The 21,477-nt window shown below is 39.1% G+C and overlaps 4 protein-coding genes across 4 annotated transcripts; 1 reads left to right on the top strand and 3 right to left on the bottom strand.

The window, feature by feature from the left end:
• Positions 1-2,186: 2,186 nt before the first annotated feature.
• On the top strand, positions 2,187-5,519 carry LOC108863477 (two-component response regulator ARR1). The gene is made up of 6 exons (XM_018637911.2): positions 2,187-2,594; positions 2,910-3,062; positions 3,154-3,606; positions 3,686-3,762; positions 4,009-5,016; positions 5,132-5,519. Exons 1-6 carry the CDS (start codon positions 2,414-2,416, stop codon positions 5,198-5,200), a joined length of 1,941 nt encoding a protein of 646 aa, XP_018493413.2. The 5' UTR covers positions 2,187-2,413; the 3' UTR covers positions 5,201-5,519.
• Positions 5,520-7,773: 2,254 nt separating this feature from the next.
• Positions 7,774-8,645, bottom strand: LOC108859829 (GATA transcription factor 17-like). Its single transcript, XM_018633739.2, has 2 exons — positions 8,393-8,645; positions 7,774-8,309 (listed from the first exon to the last, which is right to left on the bottom strand). The coding sequence occupies exons 1-2, from the start codon at positions 8,573-8,575 to the stop codon at positions 7,956-7,958; spliced, it is 537 nt and encodes a 178-aa protein (XP_018489241.1). The 5' UTR covers positions 8,576-8,645; the 3' UTR covers positions 7,774-7,955.
• Positions 8,646-9,246: 601 nt separating this feature from the next.
• On the bottom strand, positions 9,247-13,101 carry LOC108805246 (dihydrolipoyl dehydrogenase 1, chloroplastic). The gene is made up of 16 exons (XM_018577241.2): positions 12,668-13,101; positions 12,194-12,340; positions 11,918-12,052; positions 11,729-11,834; positions 11,502-11,626; positions 11,192-11,317; positions 11,007-11,087; positions 10,842-10,904; positions 10,658-10,732; positions 10,509-10,587; positions 10,328-10,428; positions 10,121-10,234; positions 9,939-10,052; positions 9,764-9,835; positions 9,612-9,641; positions 9,247-9,501 (listed from the first exon to the last, which is right to left on the bottom strand). The coding sequence occupies exons 1-16, from the start codon at positions 12,986-12,988 to the stop codon at positions 9,319-9,321; spliced, it is 1,872 nt and encodes a 623-aa protein (XP_018432743.1). The 5' UTR covers positions 12,989-13,101; the 3' UTR covers positions 9,247-9,318.
• Positions 13,102-13,611: 510 nt separating this feature from the next.
• LOC130495055 (bifunctional TENA-E protein) lies at positions 13,612-20,171 on the bottom strand. The gene is made up of 4 exons (XM_056986028.1): positions 19,946-20,171; positions 19,663-19,880; positions 19,296-19,580; positions 13,612-13,779 (listed from the first exon to the last, which is right to left on the bottom strand). The coding sequence occupies exons 1-4, from the start codon at positions 20,084-20,086 to the stop codon at positions 13,749-13,751; spliced, it is 675 nt and encodes a 224-aa protein (XP_056842008.1). The 5' UTR covers positions 20,087-20,171; the 3' UTR covers positions 13,612-13,748.
• Positions 20,172-21,477: the final 1,306 nt, after the last annotated feature.

The raw sequence follows: 21,477 nt of genomic DNA, 5'->3' as shown, positions 1-21,477 counted from the left end.
TAAAAATATGCACTATTATTATTATGATAATATAATTAATGATGTGTATTATCGTTAAGTTAATATAATTAATAAAATTATTAAGCTAACTGAAATATGGAAATACAATTAATGTAATACTACTATTCATGTTTCCAAACAACTTTCATTTGGAATACTATACTTGTTTCCAAACAAATCTAAAATGTACTTCAATTTTAATAATATAGATTTGTGTCTTATAATTTAATTATGTTAGTCTTTTTCTATTTAACTTTTTATAAGATTTTATATTTTATCATTATAATTCACTTTAGCATTGTTGAATTTTTTTTGCAACTTTATATCTAAAATTTATATTCTTAACTAACATAGATATGATTTTTTTGTCATCATACAATAAATACACATAAGGAATCTTAATAAATATTTTTTTATAACAAATCCTTTTTAGTTTTTTTTTTTCTCAACTATGTTTCTTTCACATTTAAATCATATTTTATACATAAAATATATTTTTTTAAAAGTTCCATTATGCTGAATATATATATTTTATAAAAATTCAGATTTTACATGATAACTTTTTAAATCTTTTATAAAGGTCCCAGTTTTGAAATTGCCTTAGCCCCACATAGTGTAGGCACGGCACTGTGTAGGCCCCATAAGACATAAGGCATGGTTTCTCACTACATAAATCGAAAGGGCAATTTAACAGTCAAATATATGCAGCTTTTCGTTTAGGCGAATTCATTTTCTTGAATTGGTAAAAGTTGGAAACTATAAAAAAGGGGAAGTAACAATAATAATGAAAAATGTGTTAAGGTTTGGGCTTCCAACTTTAGATAATGAGTTAATTAAGCTTTTCATGAATGAGCTGGATCCACGAATCAAGGGTCTTTGGACCCACTTTCTTCCCAATTATACTAACTTTCGTACCCTATATTTTCAAAGAATTGAAAACTAAACTCTTATCTTTCACTACCTAACAAAATAACCAACACGCTGAGCTAAATTCAGAAACACCAATTCATGTGCCTCATAACCTACGTGAAGCTTTATCGGATGTCCGCTTCCCGCTTCGGAATCGGAATCGGAATCTTGTGGAAGCTTACAGAATCTCGCTTCCAAAACGTTTCTAAAATTTTTTCTTTAAAAATACATTGGAAGCTTACGATTCCGTTTTGGAATCACGCTTCCCTTTTATTTTAAAACCCATTGTCATAATTCATAAAAATATAAAATCATAGTTTTTAGTTTATATAAAATCTAAATTTTAATAGTAATGGACTAAAGAGAATAGAAATATACAAATATTAAAACTAATACTATAAATTTTCTTTATGCATTGAAGTTTTTATTAAAGATATAGCACATATTCAAATATATAATGTCAATAAATTTATGAAGTTTTTAAAGTAATTAATACCATAATTTATTTTAAACTTAATTTATGTGTGTTTTTATAATTTTAATATGAAATCATTTCCAACACGTACCCGCTTCCTAAATTTTTTAAAAAACTTCGTTTCTGCGTTTCTATACGCTTCCGCTTCCACGTACCCGCTTCCGTTTCCATGTAATTACAAATGAAATTTTACAATAACATCTTAGGAAAACATTTTGAATTATAATCGATCAACAACGTAAACAAACTTCTATAGTTTCAAACAAAATAATAAATCTATAAAAATATGAAGAAAGTGTAGTATGTAAAATTACTAATATGCAGTAAAAAGAAACATATGTTTTTTCAATTGAATATATTCACATTTTAAGATCAACTTAATATAATACAAAAGATTATGAAAATAAGTATCTATTCAATACATAACTTAAAAAAAAAGATTTCTACAAAACAAATAATTTTTACATAAAAAGACACTCAACAAAAAAAGTCTAAAACTATATAAAATTGAAATAGATTTAATTTAAACATCTTTACGTAATAGAGAAATTTCAAAAATTGTTTTTAATCAATTTTCTCCAATTTCGAACCTGAAGTATAATCGTCTAACATAAAATAACTAAATTACAAAAATTGAGTATATATAAAAGAAGAAAAGTGGATCTAAATTGAAAACGAATCAATAAAATAGTCCAAGTGTAGAGAAAGATGAAAAATAAAGGGCATGGTCAGCTTCCGCATTTACAAAAAGACATGTTTGTATGTATATTAAGACCACCATCTTTTTTTTTCTTCTATTCTTCTTACAATTTTTAATAAGGGACCCTTCTAATAATTAGAGCTATACTCTCTCTCTGAGACAAAGCCATGTCTTCTTCAACTTCCTAAGTCTCATCTCAACACTTTTTAATTTTCCTTTTCTACACAAACTTGCTTCAATCCAATCAATTTCCCTTCTTTCTCTCTTTCTTTCTGGAGTATATATTCCTTTTCATTCAAAGCCTTTTCCTTTATTTTTTTTCCCGAGAGATGATGATGAATCCTCTTAACGGAAGAGGAGGAGGAGGACTCGGATCGAGTTCGGGTAAGAATCAAGGCGGTGAGTCAGTGGTGGAGATGTTTCCCTCGGGTCTTAGAGTTCTTGTCGTTGACGATGACCCGACTTGTCTTGTGATCTTAGAGAAGATGCTCAGGACTTGTCTTTACGAAGGTTCGGAATCACATCTTTTTCTTTGGTTCGGTTTAGTAATTTGATTGTGTCTTCTTCCCCCCCAATAATTATGTGTGTTGATTAACCTAAAAATAGAAACTTTTTTAGATCATGTCTGGGGGAGTTTCTGATGTTGAGAGATCCATTGTATACAGACTTGGTTTAGGGTGTTGAGAGTCTCTAGGCTTTGGTTTTAACTGTCAATTCAAAGGAGAGATCTTTGTTTAGTTAGGAGACTCAAAAACAGTTCTGTCTTTAGTTTGACTTTTGATGAAGAATCTCTCTCTCTCTGTTTTTTTTTGTGAACCAATTCAGTAACGAAATGCAACAGAGCAGAGATGGCATTGTCTCTGCTCCGAAAGAACAAACATGGATTCGATATTGTCATCAGCGATGTTCACATGCCTGACATGGACGGCTTCAAGCTCCTTGAACATGTCGGTCTTGAGATGGACTTGCCTGTTATCAGTACGTTTGTTTTAATTCAATTCCCAAAAGTTTAAATCTTTTAATACAACTGTTGAGTCCTAAGATAGGATCCTTGTTTATAATAACTCAGTGATGTCTGCGGATGATTCAAAGAGTGTTGTCCTAAAAGGAGTCACGCACGGCGCGGTTGACTACCTAATCAAACCTGTACGTATGGAGGCGCTCAAGAACATATGGCAGCACGTGGTTCGGAAGAGGAGGATCGAGTGGAGCATGCCTACTACTACACATTCCGGAAGCGTTGAGGAGACAACCGGCGAGAGGCAGCAGCAGCAGCAGAGAGAAGCTGTTTCCGCTGACGATGATGACAACAACTCTTCCTCTGTCAACGAAGGGAATAATAACAACAACAACAACTGGAGGAGCAGCAGCGGCAGCAGCTCGCGGAAGCGGAAAGACGAGGAAGGTGAAGAAGAGCAAGGTGACGAGGAAGACGCTTCCAATCTCAAGAAGCCGCGTGTTGTCTGGTCCGTTGAGTTGCATCAACAGTTTGTTGCTGCTGTTAATCAGCTCGGCGTCGAAAGTAAGTTTCATCAAACCCTTCTTTCACATTTGCATTTTGTTGAAATATCTCTGATTCATCTTTATATGGCCTGGCTCAGAGGCGGTTCCTAAGAAGATATTGGAGCTGATGAATGTTCCTGGTCTTACCAGGGAGAACGTAGCCAGCCACCTCCAGGTATATATTAATACTAATAAAACACATTTCTAAAATTACACCAATTATATCTAAAACTACATTTAAATTTTATCAAACATATTTCGGTTACACCAAATAGTATAACAAAAACAATATAAAAGTCAAATTTCTAAAATTTAATTTATATATATATGAATATAACAAACTCAACTATTTTTCTTATTTTATAGAAAAAATATATTCTAAAAATAGGTAAATTATAAAAAATGATTTTTTTTTTTGCAGAAATACAGAATATATCTAAGACGGCTTGGAGGAGTGTCACAGCACCACCAAGGCAGTTTAAACAACTCGTTTATGACGACGGGTCAGGACGCGAGCTTCTGTTCTCTTCCGACTCTAAATGGGTTTGATCTTCAAGCGCTAGGTCAGCTTCCTGCACAGAGCCTTGCACAGCTTCAAGCATCTGGTCTAACCCGGCCTGCTGCGTTGGTCTCTAAGCCAGGGTTCCCTGGTGGTTCCACCACCATTGTGGACGAGAGAAGCATCTTCAGCTTCGACAACTCCAAAATGAACTTGCTCCACGGTGTCCCGACCGGTATGGAACCAAGACAGCTTGCTGGCTTACAACAAGAACATCGAATGACGATTCAACAACAGATTGCCGCTGTAAGAGCAGGACATAGCCTTCGGATGCCTCAGCAGCAAACATTCTCACGACCACAACAATCATCATCCATCAGGCAGCCGATGTTACCAAACCGTGTCTCTGAGATAAGTGGTTTCTCTTCGGGAAGGAGCAGCAGTATCCCTGAGAGCAGCAGCAGAGTGTTACCCACAAGCTATGCCAACCTCTCAACTCAACAACAGTCGCTGGCCTTCAGCAACTTCCAACAAGAACTCCCCGTGAACAGCTTCCCGCTAGCGAGTGCACCAGGCTTATTATCTCTTCGGAAACCACATTCTTCTGCTTCCGAGGTTAACAGCTCGGCAGCAGGTTTCACCACATCTAGCTACGACATGTTGTTCTCAAGTAGACAGAACGATTGGGATCTGCGGAGTATGCTTTCTTCCTCTCATCAAGACGCGTTTTCCAATTCAGAAGCCTACTCTTCTTCAAGAAACAACAACAACACTAGCCGGAACCAGCAGCAGCCACCGCAGGGCATGGTCTCGCATCACCAGGTTTATGGAAACGGAGGGGGAAGCTCCCTGAAGGTGAAGTCAGAGACGATGGCGTTCCACGAGCAGTATAGTAATCAAGAAGATCTTATGAGCGCACTTCTTAAGCAGGTTTTGGATTATGAGCTCTCTCTTCTTTATATAAACGCATAATCTGATCACAAGCCCACGTTAGCGTTTTGGAAATGAAATATATAACATTAATATTTTGTGTTGATATATACAGGAAGGTATTGGACCGGTTGATACCGAGTTCGACTTTGATGCGTACTCGATTGATGACATCCCGGTTTGATTGGATTCAACCGAAGGGACAACTTGGGGAGTTTGTATTGTATTACTTACACGACCATCTGCTGATAACAGTAAAACCTGGTTGGAGAAATGTTTGTATGATCTGATCTGCATGAAGTTTTAAAGGCAGATTGTATCAGAAAATTGTTTTGTATTATTACTAATGATTTTTTTTTGTTGTTGTTTATGTTTAGGAGTTAATATGTTACTCTTCTTCTTGGAGATTCTATTGATCGTCATCTAAGTAGAGAGGTTGTTTAGGGCTTTTGATATTCTAAACTTTTGTGATCGATGATAATAAGACGGACGTTTTCTTGTAACATATCTGGTTAGAAAAAGAATCAAGAACAATAAATAGTTTCTGGCAATGGCTCCGGACTTGCTTGGATCCATTGACGGTGGCAAGATCGTTCCCTTTATGCACAGCTCAAGACCCTATGATGTGTGTGACTCTCTTTCTTTCTCTCTCTCTCTCTCTCTCTCTCTCTCTCTCTCTCTGCACAGCTCAAGACACTAGAGAGGTCAACTCCTCCATAGTATTTATCTTGTGGGGCCATTCATTCATTGATGCATCTACAAAACGGGAAAAAGATGGTAAGTAAACTCGAACCAGACAATTTGAATTTCTTTCCAACCAACTTCCTATAAAATTTCAAATCAATGGAGCGGGGACGCCAATGGACCAAAACAAAACAAAAAGTGGTGTTGATAGAGACAAGACCAACAAAAAACCACAGAGAAATGAACCCACGCGCATCAAAAAGCGAGTGAGAATCACTACCAACTCTCGATAATGCAAAATGCAATGAAAGGATTAAAAATTCAAAACACCTTTTCCGTTAATTAAACTGAATTGCTCTCAATATGTAAATTCATTAACAAATGAACTAGATTTTCACCCGCCCGCTTTTGTTTCATTTATGTGTATATAATTGTTTTATTGTCATTTTCAAAGTTATTATATCATGAGATAAATGTAGATAGTTTTTAAAAAATTACTTTTAGCTCCATAGATTTATATGATCGAGTAAATAATTAAACATTATGTTTTTTTTAAATTTGGAGAATAAACTATATAGTTTTTTAAAAAATTGGTTTAAGGTAAAATAGATTAATGATATACAAATAGATTAATGGTAAACATATATAAGTATACAAACTATATTAAACATATATAATTTGTTGGACAATACATTCTTGTTGCCATGGACACCGAAAACGTGTCTATCAGTCGCCATTCACCAAAACGCAGTTTGCTATGCGTACGTTGAATGTAATTCCTTTTGCACGAACAGTGAATTTTATCACCCTGATCAAATAATAGAGATCAAAACTTAGTACATAAACGCATAATCTTACTAAAAACAGATAAGGACTAATCATCTCACAGTCTGATCAGCGAAGATTAACTCTAGAGTATCTCCTCCATATTTGGTTCTCTGTCTCCACGAATGAAGCAATTTCACTTGAATGAGCCATCCTTACTTGAAGGGCTTGACGTTTTTGAGCAAAGAAATCATCTTATTCTGAAACATGGCTTTAAAGTTTCGAGTTTGTAGTGATGAAGAATATTATGAGTCTTCCTATCTGTATATATAGCTGTCTATTTAGTATTAGTGTATTCAATTAAGTATATTCTCTAAGATTTATAAAAGATTTTTTTAAAATATAGTATTATCTGAATTGGTTGTTATATAACGTGATTGTAGTATATAAGGTGGTTTTGTTTTGAATATTTCGAAAGAATTAAGGATAATATCACAGAAAATCAAGGCAACAATCTATGATATTTTAAGAATGCTTGGAATATTCTATATTTTTGTTCAATATCGATAATGATATGTATTATATCAAAGATAATATTGTTTTTTTAATCAAACGAAAATCTATCTATTTTTAAAAGTTGATTTGTTTTTGATAGTTATAACTGAATATGAGTTGATATCCTATTTAATTTGAATATTAATATAATAGATATAAATATTATTTTAAAAAAATTCAGTCTCGATCGTTAACGATGGAAGAAGTTTTATTCACATATGAAGTTCATATAAGAGTTTCAAAATGTATGAATGTACTTTAAAAATTATTCACATATGAAAGAACTAAAACAATGAAACTGTATCAAATGACCAGAAGAAAATTCTAAAAATCATGGGAAACTGATCACACCATGTACACCCAGAAGCAACGAAGCTGTTGCTTAAAAACAAAATGCTTCAGACTTGTGATTAGTTATAATTGAAGTTCTGTAAATAAAGTGAAACTGATAACGCCATGTACACCAAGAAGGAAAGAAAGTGTTGCTTTAAAATGAATTGGTCGACTTTGATGAATTATAGTATAATAATGATTGTAGATGTTCATTTGTGCCTTTCTATTTTGTTTCATGATTTTTTTTGTTAGGTTTGGTTAATTACAGTTTGCTTTTGGTTTAATGTTTGATTAATTATAGTTTTGTTTTGGTCTAGGAGAAAATATGACGATTAGTAATTGAGATGAAATAATATGAATATTAAAAATACAATTTGACCAACTCTAGTAAGTAGTTCATTTTCTAAAATATCACACATGAATAAGAAGTTGTATGAATAAGAAGTTGTGACTTCTCTTTTAATAGAATAGATACATAACATTAGTGGGAACCAGAACAAAAAAAAACACGACATCACTAACTATTACACATTCATACATATCTCTCCTCTATCTAGTTAAATTAATTATTCCCTCAAAAAAGAAACGAATTCTTCTTCGTTTTATGAATAAACATAGCCACAAGAGAGCGCCATGAGAAGCACGGCGGCTCTTTCTTCCTCTCCGAGTTTCTTCCACAGCCTCTTCTTCTCAACCGCCGATCGCTTCATCACCGGAACTTTGAAACCTAAATCCAAATACTTGCTCACTCCTTCGCTGTTACTACTACTACTGGTGAGATCATCATCATCACCTTTGTTGATGATCTTCTTCTTAGCGTTTCGATGTTCATCGAAGCTTAGATCACTATCACTGCTATTGCTTCTTCTCTTTCTCTTCTTCTCTTCTGGTTTGATTCCAAGAGCTGCTGCTTGCCTCTTCTTCCTGCTCTTGATCCCACAAGCATTGCACAACGACTGCATGCATTTTACACAAAAAACAGATTCAGATTAGGACAGTGATCGTGATCGAGAAGGATTGAAGTTGTGAATAAACTCACCTTAGGACCAGCAGGGCCACCGCGCCAGAGAGGAGTTCGGAGTGTTCCGCAATCAACGCAAATTCTCTTCGTATCACCACTGCTTCCACCTCCGCCGCCGCTACTGCAGTTCTCGTTGTCAACATCTGATAACTCTCCTGCAGAGTCTACCTTCGATTTCGATTCTACTGATCCCTCTGACATCTTCGATCGGAGCGGGGTAACTTTGATGATCAAGAATGAGAGAGAGAGAGAGACGGCGAGTTGTTAGGGAGGGACAATACAAACGGAGAGGTGTTTTATAGTTAGGGAGGAAGGCGGGGGCGGAAACCCTAGTATTTCGGGTGTGGAGATTTACTTAAATGCCCTCGCGCGGGAGTTTTTATTACATGGGACCGACCAACCGACAGAACTTGCGCTAATCTGAAAGGAAAAAAACGAAAAGACGAGGGAAGTTCAAATTTAAGTTGTTCTTTTCAACCGCCGCAATTCGAATAAATAGTGGCGCACATTGTTTGCGACTTGATGAAAGAAGTTAACTTCATACTTTTTGTCGTTTTCAAAATGTAATTTATCTTTTTAGAAATCTGTATGCATTTTAACGAGAACCGCGATTTAAAAAGATGTATAATTCTAAACTTTAACGAGATTATTGGTATTTATTAAAGTTTTATTAGTTTAAATTATATAAATTAATGAGTCATAAAGAATACATTTATCTTTTATAAATTGTAAAACAACTCACCAAATCAAAAAATAATTTTTTGCTAAATTATATATTTTTCTTTTTTTACCAAATCATTTTTTATCTTCTCTCGATTACTCTAGTTATGATTACTCTAAGTTTCTAACAACTCACCAAGTCAAACCCGATGTAGCCAAACTAAATAATAGCTTTCACACGAAAACCAAAAGAAACAAAAACAAAAAAAGCATATTCGAAACAGTTAAACAAATACACGTGAAACCAAAGACAAGACTCGAGCATAAATATCCTCAACGAAAGAAGACAGGCTTGTGGATCTAACAACCAAGTCTTTACTAACCGAAGGTTGTTGTTTCTCATCATCTCTTCTCCCTCTTCTTGGATCATCCTCGTTCGTGTTTAGCTTCTTTATCTTCGCATCTCCCTAAAGTAAGTACAACCACAAATTTTCTTTCTTCAAACAAAAACCTTTTTCAGTTTCCCCTCCCCCAATAAGTTTTTGGTTTCTTTTTATACAGCCACTTTTTCACTTACTGTCCTTGTTGTTGCGTGATCCTCCTCAACCTGAAAATTGATCTTAAAGTGTTACATTCTTTGCTTTTAACAATGTGATAAAAGGGGGTCTCTGATCTCATTTGAATGCATGTTTTGGAGAAAGTTGTTAATTAGAATCTTTTGCTTTTTACCTTGGCTGCTTTGAACAGTTCGTCGAGAACCTCAGACAATGTTGGATGCGCATGAACTGCCAATTTTATGTCCTGCAGAGATAGGAGTAAACATGTAGGAAGGATCAAGAACTAGATACAAAATGGAAGTAATCAAAACATGTAACCAAGAACCGGAGTGTTGAAGATCCTCTACCTGAATGCGTGTTCCAAGAGCAATGGCATTGGATGCTTCATGGATAAGGTCAGCAGCATGCAGCCCAAAGATATGAACTCCTAGAATTTCACCGTTGTCAGGTCGGTATATCATCTGCATGATTGAACACAATGAGATCTCTTTGTTCTTTCAATAACCATAAATAATCTTCTTCCCTTTACCTTTGCTATTCCTTCTCCTTCGTTTTCAGCTAGGGCCTTTGTGTTAGCCTTGAAACTCGTCTTGGCAACACTAACTTTAAATCCTTCCTTCTCTCCTTTCTCTCTCGCTTGTGGCTGGAAAATCACAGAAACTATCTTACATTAAGCATACTGCTCATTACATTTGATTTTCTCTCCGAGTGTCTTCAGTTCATCTAGAGTAGTTACCTCTGTTAATCCCACCATGCTAATTTCAGGATGAGTAAAGCAAGCAGCTGGGATGCTTAGATGATTAAGCACATGATCTCTACCTGTGACTTGCTCAACCACTAGCAACAGAGTAAGAGCACAGAGTTAGAAAACTATTCACTGCATTTATTAGTGAAAAGGCTTTTGATAAACCATTTACCAGATATTCCTTGGGCACTGGCTGCATGTGCAAGCATGAGTTTACCATTGGCATCACCGATGCAGTACAAGTTCGGAACCTAATGAAGTAGAAAGGAATTTTAAGCATATAGACTGAATTGGGCTGGTAAGAATGTAAATAAAACTTACCAGTTTCCCATTTCCATCGATCACACGCATTCGCTCATCAACCGGAATGAAACCTCTTTGCGTCACAACATTGACCTGTGTTGAAATGATAGCTTTAGCGTTATCTTTTCTGAAGACCAAATGTACTCACAATAATGATGATACTATAATAATAGAGGGGGTGCGATTTAGTGTCATCTCATACATTTTCCAAGCCAAGACCGTTGGTGAATGGAGCTCTTCCAGTAGCAATAAGAGCAGCATCTACCTGGAGACATATAAGAAACCAACAGAGATAAACCAAATGGGTGAAAATATTCTCTTTAAAAAGACATTAGATCTCACTATCTTTGATATGACATTGTGTTACCTCCAAGGTATCCTTATGTTCTTTGGTTTTGGCATCAATAAGCTCAATCATAACTGGTTTCCCATCCTTTGCAGGAGTGATCTATACAAGAACAAATTTAAATTTCAAAGATGAGTACATAGAAACATTGACACATTGCAAAGAAAGTAGCACAATATTAGGAAAGCACAATTAAACAGGCTCACTTTGCTAGCAAAGACTCCAGTATGATAGTCAATCTGTCTAGGATTTATCAAAACCCTCTGAGCTAGCTTACTGATCTCAGGATCAAATCCAGGCATTAGCTGATCCAGTGCTTCGATAAACGTTACCTGCACAATAAAACATGCGTCCCGGTTTTGGTTAGTAACTATTGTTGTAAGGTAGCGAAAACCTAAAGAAGCGAAAATTAGAAATGACACTCTAAATTTGGATCAACAAGCCAATGATTTGTTTATAAATCCCCTTCAAGTGCTATTTTTCATATTGGCAAGCTCAATACAAAAATAATGTTACCTCACTTCCAAGTGCTGTGTAAACATCACTGAACTCAAGACCAATGTAACCACTTCCTACAATAGCAATCCAATCTGGGACAGACTCCAACTTCAAGGCATGGTCACTGGTGATTACAGTCTTTCCTGCAACACCAAATACAAAATACAAGAATTTCAAGACAAAACTGGAGGTTTTTTTTTCAGGATTGTCACCTAGCAACTCTATGTTCAAAACAAGAAACGTACCATCAACTTCAATTCCTTTGGGAACAAAAGGCACAGATCCAGTGGCAATGATTATATTTTTGGCAGTGATAATATTGTCCTTCCCGTATTTAACCTTTTGTGGGCCCTGCAGAAATACAAAAACTTCAAAAAGAGTTAGGATCCTGTCTAGTTAGTCAAAACCTGAAAGAAAAGCATGTACTAACTAACCAGAACACTTCCGAATCCAGTCAAAATGTCAACACCGAGTGCCTTCATTGAATTGGTAAGATTGTTTCGAATTTTGGTAGCCAGGTTATTAGCATGGTCTGCCACACCCTGACGATCATACCCAGCAGCTGAAACCTGGGGAACCCATAAAGTACTAGTTTATAAAACTGGTTCATTGATTGTCATCAAACTTGATCATTAAGAAAAAACTAACAAATTTATACAAGAAATGAAATAGTGTGAACCAGTAGGGAGTCGAGATGAGTTTGGTAATACCTGAAGACCAAAGGACTTCATGTGATGCTCGTTCTGGAGCTCCCGCATCCGACCACTAACAGCAAGAAGAGCTTTGGAAGGCACACAGCCTCTGTTAACGCAAGTCCCTCCAACAACATCTCCTTCAATGATGGCTGTTTTAAGTCCCTAAAATCAAATACAATTAATCCATTAAATAAAAGTGAGCAAATCGTAAAGAAACAGAGTAACTGAAACTCATCTCTGTTTTTTTTTTTAATTTTTTTCGGTTACGCAGAGAGCATGTTTTATTAAAGAACATATCTCATAACCTATATGTAAGAGATTAAGAAAGTGAAATATACGTCAAGACAATGTAATAGAAAGACCGATTCGTTTGATCAACAAAAAAAAAAGAAAGACCGATTCGTGTTCTAACTAAACAGAGTGTTGGAGTTTCACAAATGATCTTAGAGTATTTTCTTTAGCTGTTTTCGTGATAAGAAGTGAATTGACCTTTTCAACGGCGTGTAAGGCAGCTCCGTGGCCGCCAACACCAGCTCCGATGATGATCAGATCGTAATCGAAACTCTTGGGGGGAGCGCCGTTACTTGAGCTAGCAGCGGAGGAGACTTGGAATCTCCTGATGCTTGGGGTGCGAACTCGGTCACTGCGCAGAGATAAATGACTCGAAGGCGAGGAGCCAAACGCCTCACGCCGGAGTCCGCAGAACCGGAGACTCCTCGGCGTAGAAAAGGCGGAAGCGGTTGATCCGAGCACGGGGTTGGGTCTGGTAAGGGACGTCTGGGAGAAGGGGAGAGTGATAGCTGACTGCATTGTAAGTATAGAAATATAGATCCAGAGACAGAGAGAAAAATTGATGAGACAGACAGAGAGAAAGAGGCGACGTGAGAGTGTAAAATAGAAAGGAAGGCGGAGATATCAAGGCGGGTTTGTTTAACCACTTCTTTCTTTCAAACATTTGCTTTAATAGTATAGATAAAGCCCACTGGGCCCATTATAGGCCTCATAGCTTTTTCTAATTTCTCTAACCAATTTACAAAATCAAATGATGTCTCTGTCATCTGTTCTCTAACTATACTTCTAAACCTATATTCTAGATGCTACTTTGTGGTGTGTTTTCTGCTAAGATTTGTGCTGTGTTGTAATACTCGTGTATTTGTCAAAGAGTAGTAATAGTGTTCAATTTAGACGACCATTGGACACTATTACCATTGGCAGAGCAGACGGGAATGATTCTTTTACCTTTTTTGGCTAACACATGTCCCCATGGTCGTCCATGACTCCATCAAACACCCGGGGAGGAGAGTTAAAGTAATGGAATGTCTTCCAAAGTGAATCTACAAATAAGATCATCATGAAAGTGATTTCTTTGTCCCTCATTTCAAAATTTTAATCTCGTTCAGATCCCCACTGTAGGAGAAATTAGTAGTGTCTGATAGCGAGAAAGATCACAATGTAAGAGAAAAAAATTCAAAAGCAGAGTTTCTCGGGATCACAACCACATAGTTTGTCTTTCACACACTAGTAAAAAATAAATAACATAGCAAATGAGATATCTGAACCAAAGCATTTACTACTGTCCACCACGGCTCATCTCCCAGAAGGCTGAAAGTTGAGGGAAGAAGCTTATGAAAACAACTTTTATATTTCTTGATTCTTGAGTTCTTACAAAATGGTGAATACAAACTTATATAGTAAAGGCTAAAACCCTAGAGTTGCTTCCACATGTATTCATCTGCACTCTCCAATCGATCCAAGGGCTGCAAAGGAGTTCCTCAGTTCTGGACCACATCTCAGAGTCGTACATGACATCACACTCTGCTTTTCTCTTCTGTTCTCTTCTGGTCTGAATTGGCTTGGATCAGTATCCTACTCCGTGAGCTTGGCATCTCGCTTCCAGTCACCCCGGAGCTGTTCGGTGATAACCTTTCCTCAATTTATCTGACCGCAAACCCTGCTTTTCACAAGAGAACTAAGCATTTTGAGACAGATTATCACTATGTCCGTGAGAGAGTGGCTTTGGGTTCTTTGGTTGTCAAGCACATCCCGGCGAGGCTTCAGTTAGCGGATATATTCACTAAGTCACTCCCTGCTGCTTCGTTTTGTGATCTCAGGTACAAACTAGGCGTTGACGTTCCTCCCACGCTTAGTTTGAGAGGGGGTATTAGCGAAGCTAGAGAAGAAGCTCAAAACGCTCCCGTTTTGCTCACCAAACCTGAGGCTGCCAAAGATCCAGCCCAACTCGCAAAGCCCATACAAGCTCAAGTGGTTCCAGCCCAACAAACTCTCTCAACGGTTACTTTGACAAAAGATAAGAAGAGAGTTAAAGAGGAGAACAGACGCTGATCCAAGCCAATTCAGACGCTGTTTCTGACAAGGAACGGTATTCAGCCTCAGTCGAGCTCTTTGACACCGTCGGTTGCTTCTTAGAGGACCAAGATATTAAGTTCTGGCCCAAGAATGTGCAGAACCCACCGGTGGAACGCCGTGTGTCACGACAACCGGCCCAGTCGCTGTCGCTATATGCTCGTAGAGTACAGTCGGTATCATGGACAAAAGATAAGCCCATAGACAGAGTTCCCTTCACATACCGTAAGATATGCCAAAGATCCAGCCCAACTCGCAAAGCCCATACAAGCTCAAGTGGTTCCAGCCCAACAAACTCTCTCAACGGTTACTTTGACAAAAGATAAGAAGAGAGTTAAAGAGGAGAACAGACGCTGATCCAAGCCAATTCAGACGCTGTTTCTGACAAGGAACGGTATTCAGCCTCAGTCGAGCTCTTTGACACCGTCGGTTGCTTCTTAGAGGACCAAGATATTAAGTTCTGGCCCAAGAATGTGCAGAACCCACCGGTGGAACGCCGTGTGTCACGACAACCGGCCAGTCGCTGTCGCTATATGCTCGTAGAGTACAGTCGGTATCATGGACAAAAGATAAGCCCATAGACAGAGTTCCCTTCACATACCGTAAGATACGTTTGAGGTTTGTGAAGTCGGAGACAGACGGAGCGTGCATCTTCTGGCACACGTAATTGACAGAAAACTGGAGGTCAGGCCTTGTCAGGGTCAAGTACTGCAGCTTCCCGGCCAGTTGTCTGAAGTAATGAGGATCTGAAAACAGAACGTCTTGATGAGGAACGTTATTGAGTTGCAGAGGCAGAGGTGTATTGATATAGGAGCAGTCTTCCATTCCTGCAACTCTGAGCAAATCAAGCGCATATTGTTCTTGAGAAAGAAACAAGCCTTTGTCGTGAGCTATGGCCTGAATTCCAAGAAAATAATGCAGTTTTCCCAAGTCTTTCATTCTAAACTTGGAGTTTAGTTCCTTAAGAAGACGAGCTAAAGTGGCTGAACTGTTTCCTGTAATAGCCATATCGTCCACATAGAGCAGCAGCATGATGATGTTACCATCATGTGAGTAGATGAACAATGACGGATCTTTGATGCTGCAGACAAAGCCAAATTCTATGAGGAAGTCGCTGAACTTGTTGAACCACGCGCGAGGAGATTGTTTCAGACCATACAAGGTTTTGTGCAAGTGACAGACGTGATCTGGCTTAGTCTTGTCAACAAACCCTGAAGGCTGCCTCATGTACACGGTTTCTTGCAGATCACCGTGAAGGAATGCGTTTTTAACATCCATTTGCTTGATCTCCCATCGCATAATAGTAGCTAGATGCAAGACGATTCTCACAGTTGCAGTGCGGACCACCGGGCTATAGGTCTCCAAGTAGTCTATACCTTCTTCCTGAGCGTTTCCTTGAACCACTATTCTCGCTCTGCAGTCTTTAATTGTTCCGTCAGCGTTCAGTTTGTATCTGTAGATCCACTTGTTCCCCAAAACATGCATATCAGGGGTTCTTGGGACCAGAGACCACGTGTTAGTAATCTCACAGTTTCCTATCTCCTCTCCCATCGCATTGTTCCAACGTGGATCCTTCAAAGCAGCTGCCACAGTTGTTGGAAGAGGATCAGACACTCTGTGCGTTAGCAAAGCATACTTGGGGTTTGGCTTTCGTATGCCTGCTTTAGCCCTTGTTATCATTGAGTGTTGCGATGTAGAGATAGGTGTGATGATTGGAATCGCAGCTTGAGTTGGGGCTGATATTGAACCACTGCTACTAGGCACATCGCTGATACTTGAAGTTGGAGCTCCACTCGATACCGAGCTTACAGAGCTTGCAGGAACTTGAAGCTGCTTGCAGGAACTGACATTAGCGGTGAGTGGAGGAAAGTCTACTTCGGTGAACAGAGAACTGCTGACTGTTTTCGGAGGAATATGTACTGAGGCAGTTGCGACTGGTGAAGCTGCAGTAGGTGGTTTATCCGGTGCAACAGGCTTCAAGAAGCTTCGTTGCCAAGCTTCTAGAGACGGAGTAACCGCTGATGTGTGAGCATTACTGTAGACGTCTGCAAAAGGAAAGCTCTGTTCATCGAAGATAACATGCCGCGATATGTAAACACGTCCTGTAGGTGGGTACAGGCACCGGTACCCTTTGTAGTTTGCATTATAGCCCAAGAACACACAATGAAGGGAGCGAGGATCGAACTTTGTCATTGCATGATCACGCAACATTGGGAAGCACGAGCAGCCAAAAGATCTCAAGGCAGAATAATCAGGTGGCTTGCCGTTTAACATTTCGTAGGGGCTGCGTTTATCTTCCAAAACAGATGATGGAAGAAGGTTAATCACGAAGCTTGCCGTGTAAAAAGCTTCAACCCAAAACCGCTGTGGTGTTTTACTCTGAAACAGCATGGTCAAGCCGAGTTCAGTAATGTGCCTATGCTTGCGCTCAGCAAGCCCGTTTTGTTGCGGAGTGTAGGGGCACGAAACAAACTGCTGAATGCCACAATCTTTGAGATGAGCCAGGAGTCTGTTGCTGATGAACTCTCCACCTCCATCACATTGAAATATGCTTATCTTTTGAGACAACTGATTTTCGACCAACTTTTGAAACGCTACGAAAGTGGTGAAAAAGTCAGATTTGGCTTTGAGAGGATACAGCCAAACAAAACGAGAGTAGTTGTCGATAAAGATAGCATAAAATCTAAATCCTTGATTAGAAGTAACAGGTGACGGACCCCAGAGATCACAATGGACTCTCTCTAAAGGTCTAGACGCAACAAAAGAAGATGCAACAAAAGGTAACCGACTACTTTTCCCTATCTGACATGACTCACACATCTTCAAGGTACTCTTATTGACCATGACTAACTTGTTCTGACAGAGATGCTTCAACACTTGAGAATTTGGGTGTCCCAATCTTCTATGCCAGACCTCATCACTCGCTGTTATCTGCCTTGTAGAGTAGTGCGCTTGAGGTTGGCGAGACTGAAGACTATACAAACCGTCACGGGTGCTTCCTTGCTTCAGGACCCCTGTTGTTTGCTTGTCCTTAACACACACCCGATTGGAGTCAAACTCAAAGGAACATGGGTAATCATTTGTGAGCTTAGACACAGACAACAATGATTTAGTAATTCCAGGACAAACCAACACATCTTTAAGAGGAAGAGATGTACCTGAAACTGAAGCCAAGTCTGCTGAACCCACATGAGTGATGGGCAAGAAACTGCCATCTCCTATAAGCACTGCATCGTTACCTCTGTAAGGTTGGGCATGAGACAGATGTTGCGGCGAGTTGGTTATGTGAGACGTTGCGCCTGAGTCTGCAAACCACTCTGCACCTGCGTGATCACTTATGTCAGTGATACGCATTGCAGTAAGTGCTGCAGGTAGATCTTCTTCCTGAAAGGCATTGTTGAACCTATGCCAACATCTCAGTGCAGTATGTCCATATCTTCCACAGATTTGGCACGACGGTCTCTCATCAGATGACACCGAGGATGCAGATGAGGAAGGACGGGAACTTGAAACTGACAGTTGTTGATGAAAACCTCGTCCACGAGTAGAGAAGTTACCACGTCCTCTGCTTCCTCTGTAACCTCTGTTGGACTGACCTCTGCCTCTTGCGACGTAATACGCTGCTTGCTGACTAGCTCTCTCAGAATTAAAAGCCAGATGCGGTGAGACTTCAAGCTGGACGTTGTAGCGCTGTATACGAGAGTCGTAGCTCTGAAGACGAGGGATCAAATCCTCCAACGTGGGGTTTGGCATCATATCCACAGAACCTTCAACGCTGGTGATGAGTGGCTCATAGTCTTTGCCCAACCCTTGCAGAGCTGCAAAAATTTTCATCTTTTCAGAGACCGGACTGCCAATAGAGGTGAGCTGGTCGCAGATCTGCTTTATCTCAGTGAGATATTCTTGGATAGGCCTCTCTTTCTTGACAACAGTCTGCAACCTTCTCTGAAGCTCAAACAACCTAGACGAAGTAGCTCGGTTGTAGTATCTTCCCAAAGTCTCCCAGATCTGGTTCGAAGTAGTGCAAGAAATTACCAAACTTTGCAGATCTTCGGTCAGGGAGCCCAAAATCCATGACTTGATGACTTGGTCGGTTTGAAACCAAGTGTGGTGGTCAGGGTTTGTAACAGGTGTTGTGGTGCCGTTGATTCCTGGAACAGCAAGCGTAGCAACTGGTCGTGGGACCGCTCCGGTAACAAACCCTAGCAACCCTTGAGCGTTAAGAAAAGCTTCGAACTGGTTTTTCCATAGCAAATAGTTTCTTTCTGTTAGTTTAACTGTAACTGAGTTTTCGATTTTCAGTGAAGGAGGGGAATAGAGCTCAACAGCTTCCATGGCTCTGATACCATGAAAGTTGAGGGAAGAAGCTTATGAAAACAACTTTTATATTTCTTGATTCTTGAGTTCTTACAAAATGGTGAATACAAACTTATATAGTAAAGGCTAAAACCCTAGAGTTGCTTCCACATGTATTCATCTGCACTCTCCAATCGATCCAAGGGCTGCAAAGGAGTTCCTCAGTTCTGGACCACATCTCAGAGTCGTACATGACATCACACTCTGCTTTTCTCTTCTGTTCTCCTCTTTAACTCTCTTCTTATCTTTTGTCAAAGTAACCGTTGAGAGAGTTTGTTGGGCTGGAACCACTTGAGCTTGTATGGGCTTTGCGAGTTGGGCTGGATCTTTGGCAGCCTCAGGTTTGGTGAGCAAAACGGGAGCGTTTTGAGCTTCTTCTCTAGCTTCGCTAATGAAGGCAACTTCATGTTCAAGAACACGTACCAGAACATCTTCAGCTTCAACCAAAGCTTCCCCTGAGGCATTCTCCAGACAACGTTCAGCAATATTCTTCACAGATGAACAGTACTGTCTAAACCCGTCGTTGCCCCACCGATTGCAAGCTCCGGTAAGCTCCCCCGGAGTTTTGTTCCCATTCTCCAAACAGTGAGCAAAGCTCTCTTGATACACCGCTTCTATCGCCCAGAAAGCCGTCATCACCACCCCATACTCCACTTCACTACTCATCAGACCTTCAAGAAACCTTTTGAACAAACCACAAAAAAAAAAAAATGCTCATCGAGAATCTCTCAAAAATCAAGAATTAACTTAAATCGAATAACTACCTGCGATATTCTTTATTCGCCTTTTGAGCCACAACGGTCGAGAAGTCAACGCCCCACTTCGACCCTTCGCTTTTAAACCATTCGATCTCATCATTCAACGACGCTAAACCACCGAGAACCACTTCCATGTCGGAAGTCTCGCCGGATTCTTTGCCGGCTCTGATCAGAACATTCGCTACAAACGGCGCGAACTCCCTCACGAAGAGGTAGTCTTGCCCCTGCCACCAAAATGAAGCCGTTTTAAACATTCTTCGGTTTCATTTCATCAGTAAGTTAACAGTACCAGCCAAGTTTTGAAGGAGGAGAGATCAACGGATCCGTCGAGGATGGAGATGACGAAGTCATGGCGTGTAGCCGCCGTGTATAACGAATGGTGTTTATCAAGCCACGTGTCGATCACCCCTCTCTTCTCCGGTTTCTCCATCGAAGTTGCTGCTTCTCACAAGATTCTTCTTCACCGATCAATCATCCTCGTCTCCCCCGCCAACAGTTGACTCTTTCCTCTGTAGCGTACATGTCTTATTGGGCTTTAAGGTAAATAGCCCAAGGCCTGTTAGATTTAAACTATATAACGGCAGTTATGTAATGACACGACAGAAGAGCGCTTGTGACGTGGCAATTTCTGAACCTTTAAGATTCTGTCACCGTTTGATCCAGCGGGCAGTAAAGACACGACCGAAGAGTGTTGCTTACGTGGCAATTTTTGAACCTGTTATTAAGATGCTGTCTGAAAGAGTGATGACGTGGAAACTGTTTTTCGAATTATATTCAGTTGTCTTTCTCACCCTAAGCATTGGCAACCTTCGTTGTGTGGTAAAGTCACGGTCTTTTTGTATAACATTTATCCTTAGCTGTTACGTTGTTTTCCATGTGGTCGAAGTAGAAATTAGTTCTTTGCAGTTTCAGACTGCTTTGGTGGCTCTCATTGCCTTCTTCATGCCTACAAGCCCCACTGGAGCACTGGGATCAGACGATTATCCAAAAGAAGAGTGACGTACACTAGCCATTAAATCACGTGATGCATGCACCACCCAAGTATGGCTCTCCTGAACGTCAAAAAAATATTGGTCGAGAGGTTACTCTCCTCTAGACATCCTTCAAATTGTCTACCACTATGCAGCATAATGTTCTGGTTACTATATCTGAATTTGACTAGATTTCATGTTGATTTGATGTAGCATCATGTCTTTATAAGCGATAGGAATGGGTGATGTGCTTCATCTTCCATTTTGGAAGAAACTTATAGTAATCGTGTTCGTGTCCTTTTAATAAACACAGATTCATAATTATAGCTGTTTGCTTAATCTCTAAAGTGTTTGCTTTATTGAGTTTCAGAATTTTTAAGTCTGTATATAATTCAAGGGCAAGAGAATGCATGTTATATGTGTTTGTTTTCTATATGTATCACAGTACAGAAACACATTACTTTGGTGTGTGATCCAGAAGGTGATCTCACCTGTGTACAGTAGGTTTTACTTTTTAGTTACTACAGAAAAAGTAGTTTCCTACTTTGACTGCCCAGAATATAAAAATGTTAAAAGTTACTGAATATATATAATCATGTTCAGAGTTAATAAGGAAAAAGTTAGCTGAAACATTAGTTGATCATAAACTAAGTACCTACTATTAAATATTAATGTAGTTTAATTGTTAGGGATTGTAGTTAAAACAAAATATAAAAACGGTAAGTTTGAAGTGTGTCCTTTTGCCACATCAGGGATTTTCAGACACTAAAACGAGCATTCTGCTTTTACGTGTCTGAGAAGTCAGTTTTTAAAAAGCTCTTGTGTCTTTTATGCTTACCATAGAAAGACA

This window comes from Raphanus sativus, chromosome 5 (genome assembly GCF_000801105.2).
Source record: "Raphanus sativus cultivar WK10039 chromosome 5, ASM80110v3, whole genome shotgun sequence".
Lineage (NCBI taxonomy): Eukaryota > Viridiplantae > Streptophyta > Magnoliopsida > Brassicales > Brassicaceae > Raphanus > Raphanus sativus.
This window is presented reverse-complemented; position numbering and strand designations above follow the sequence as displayed.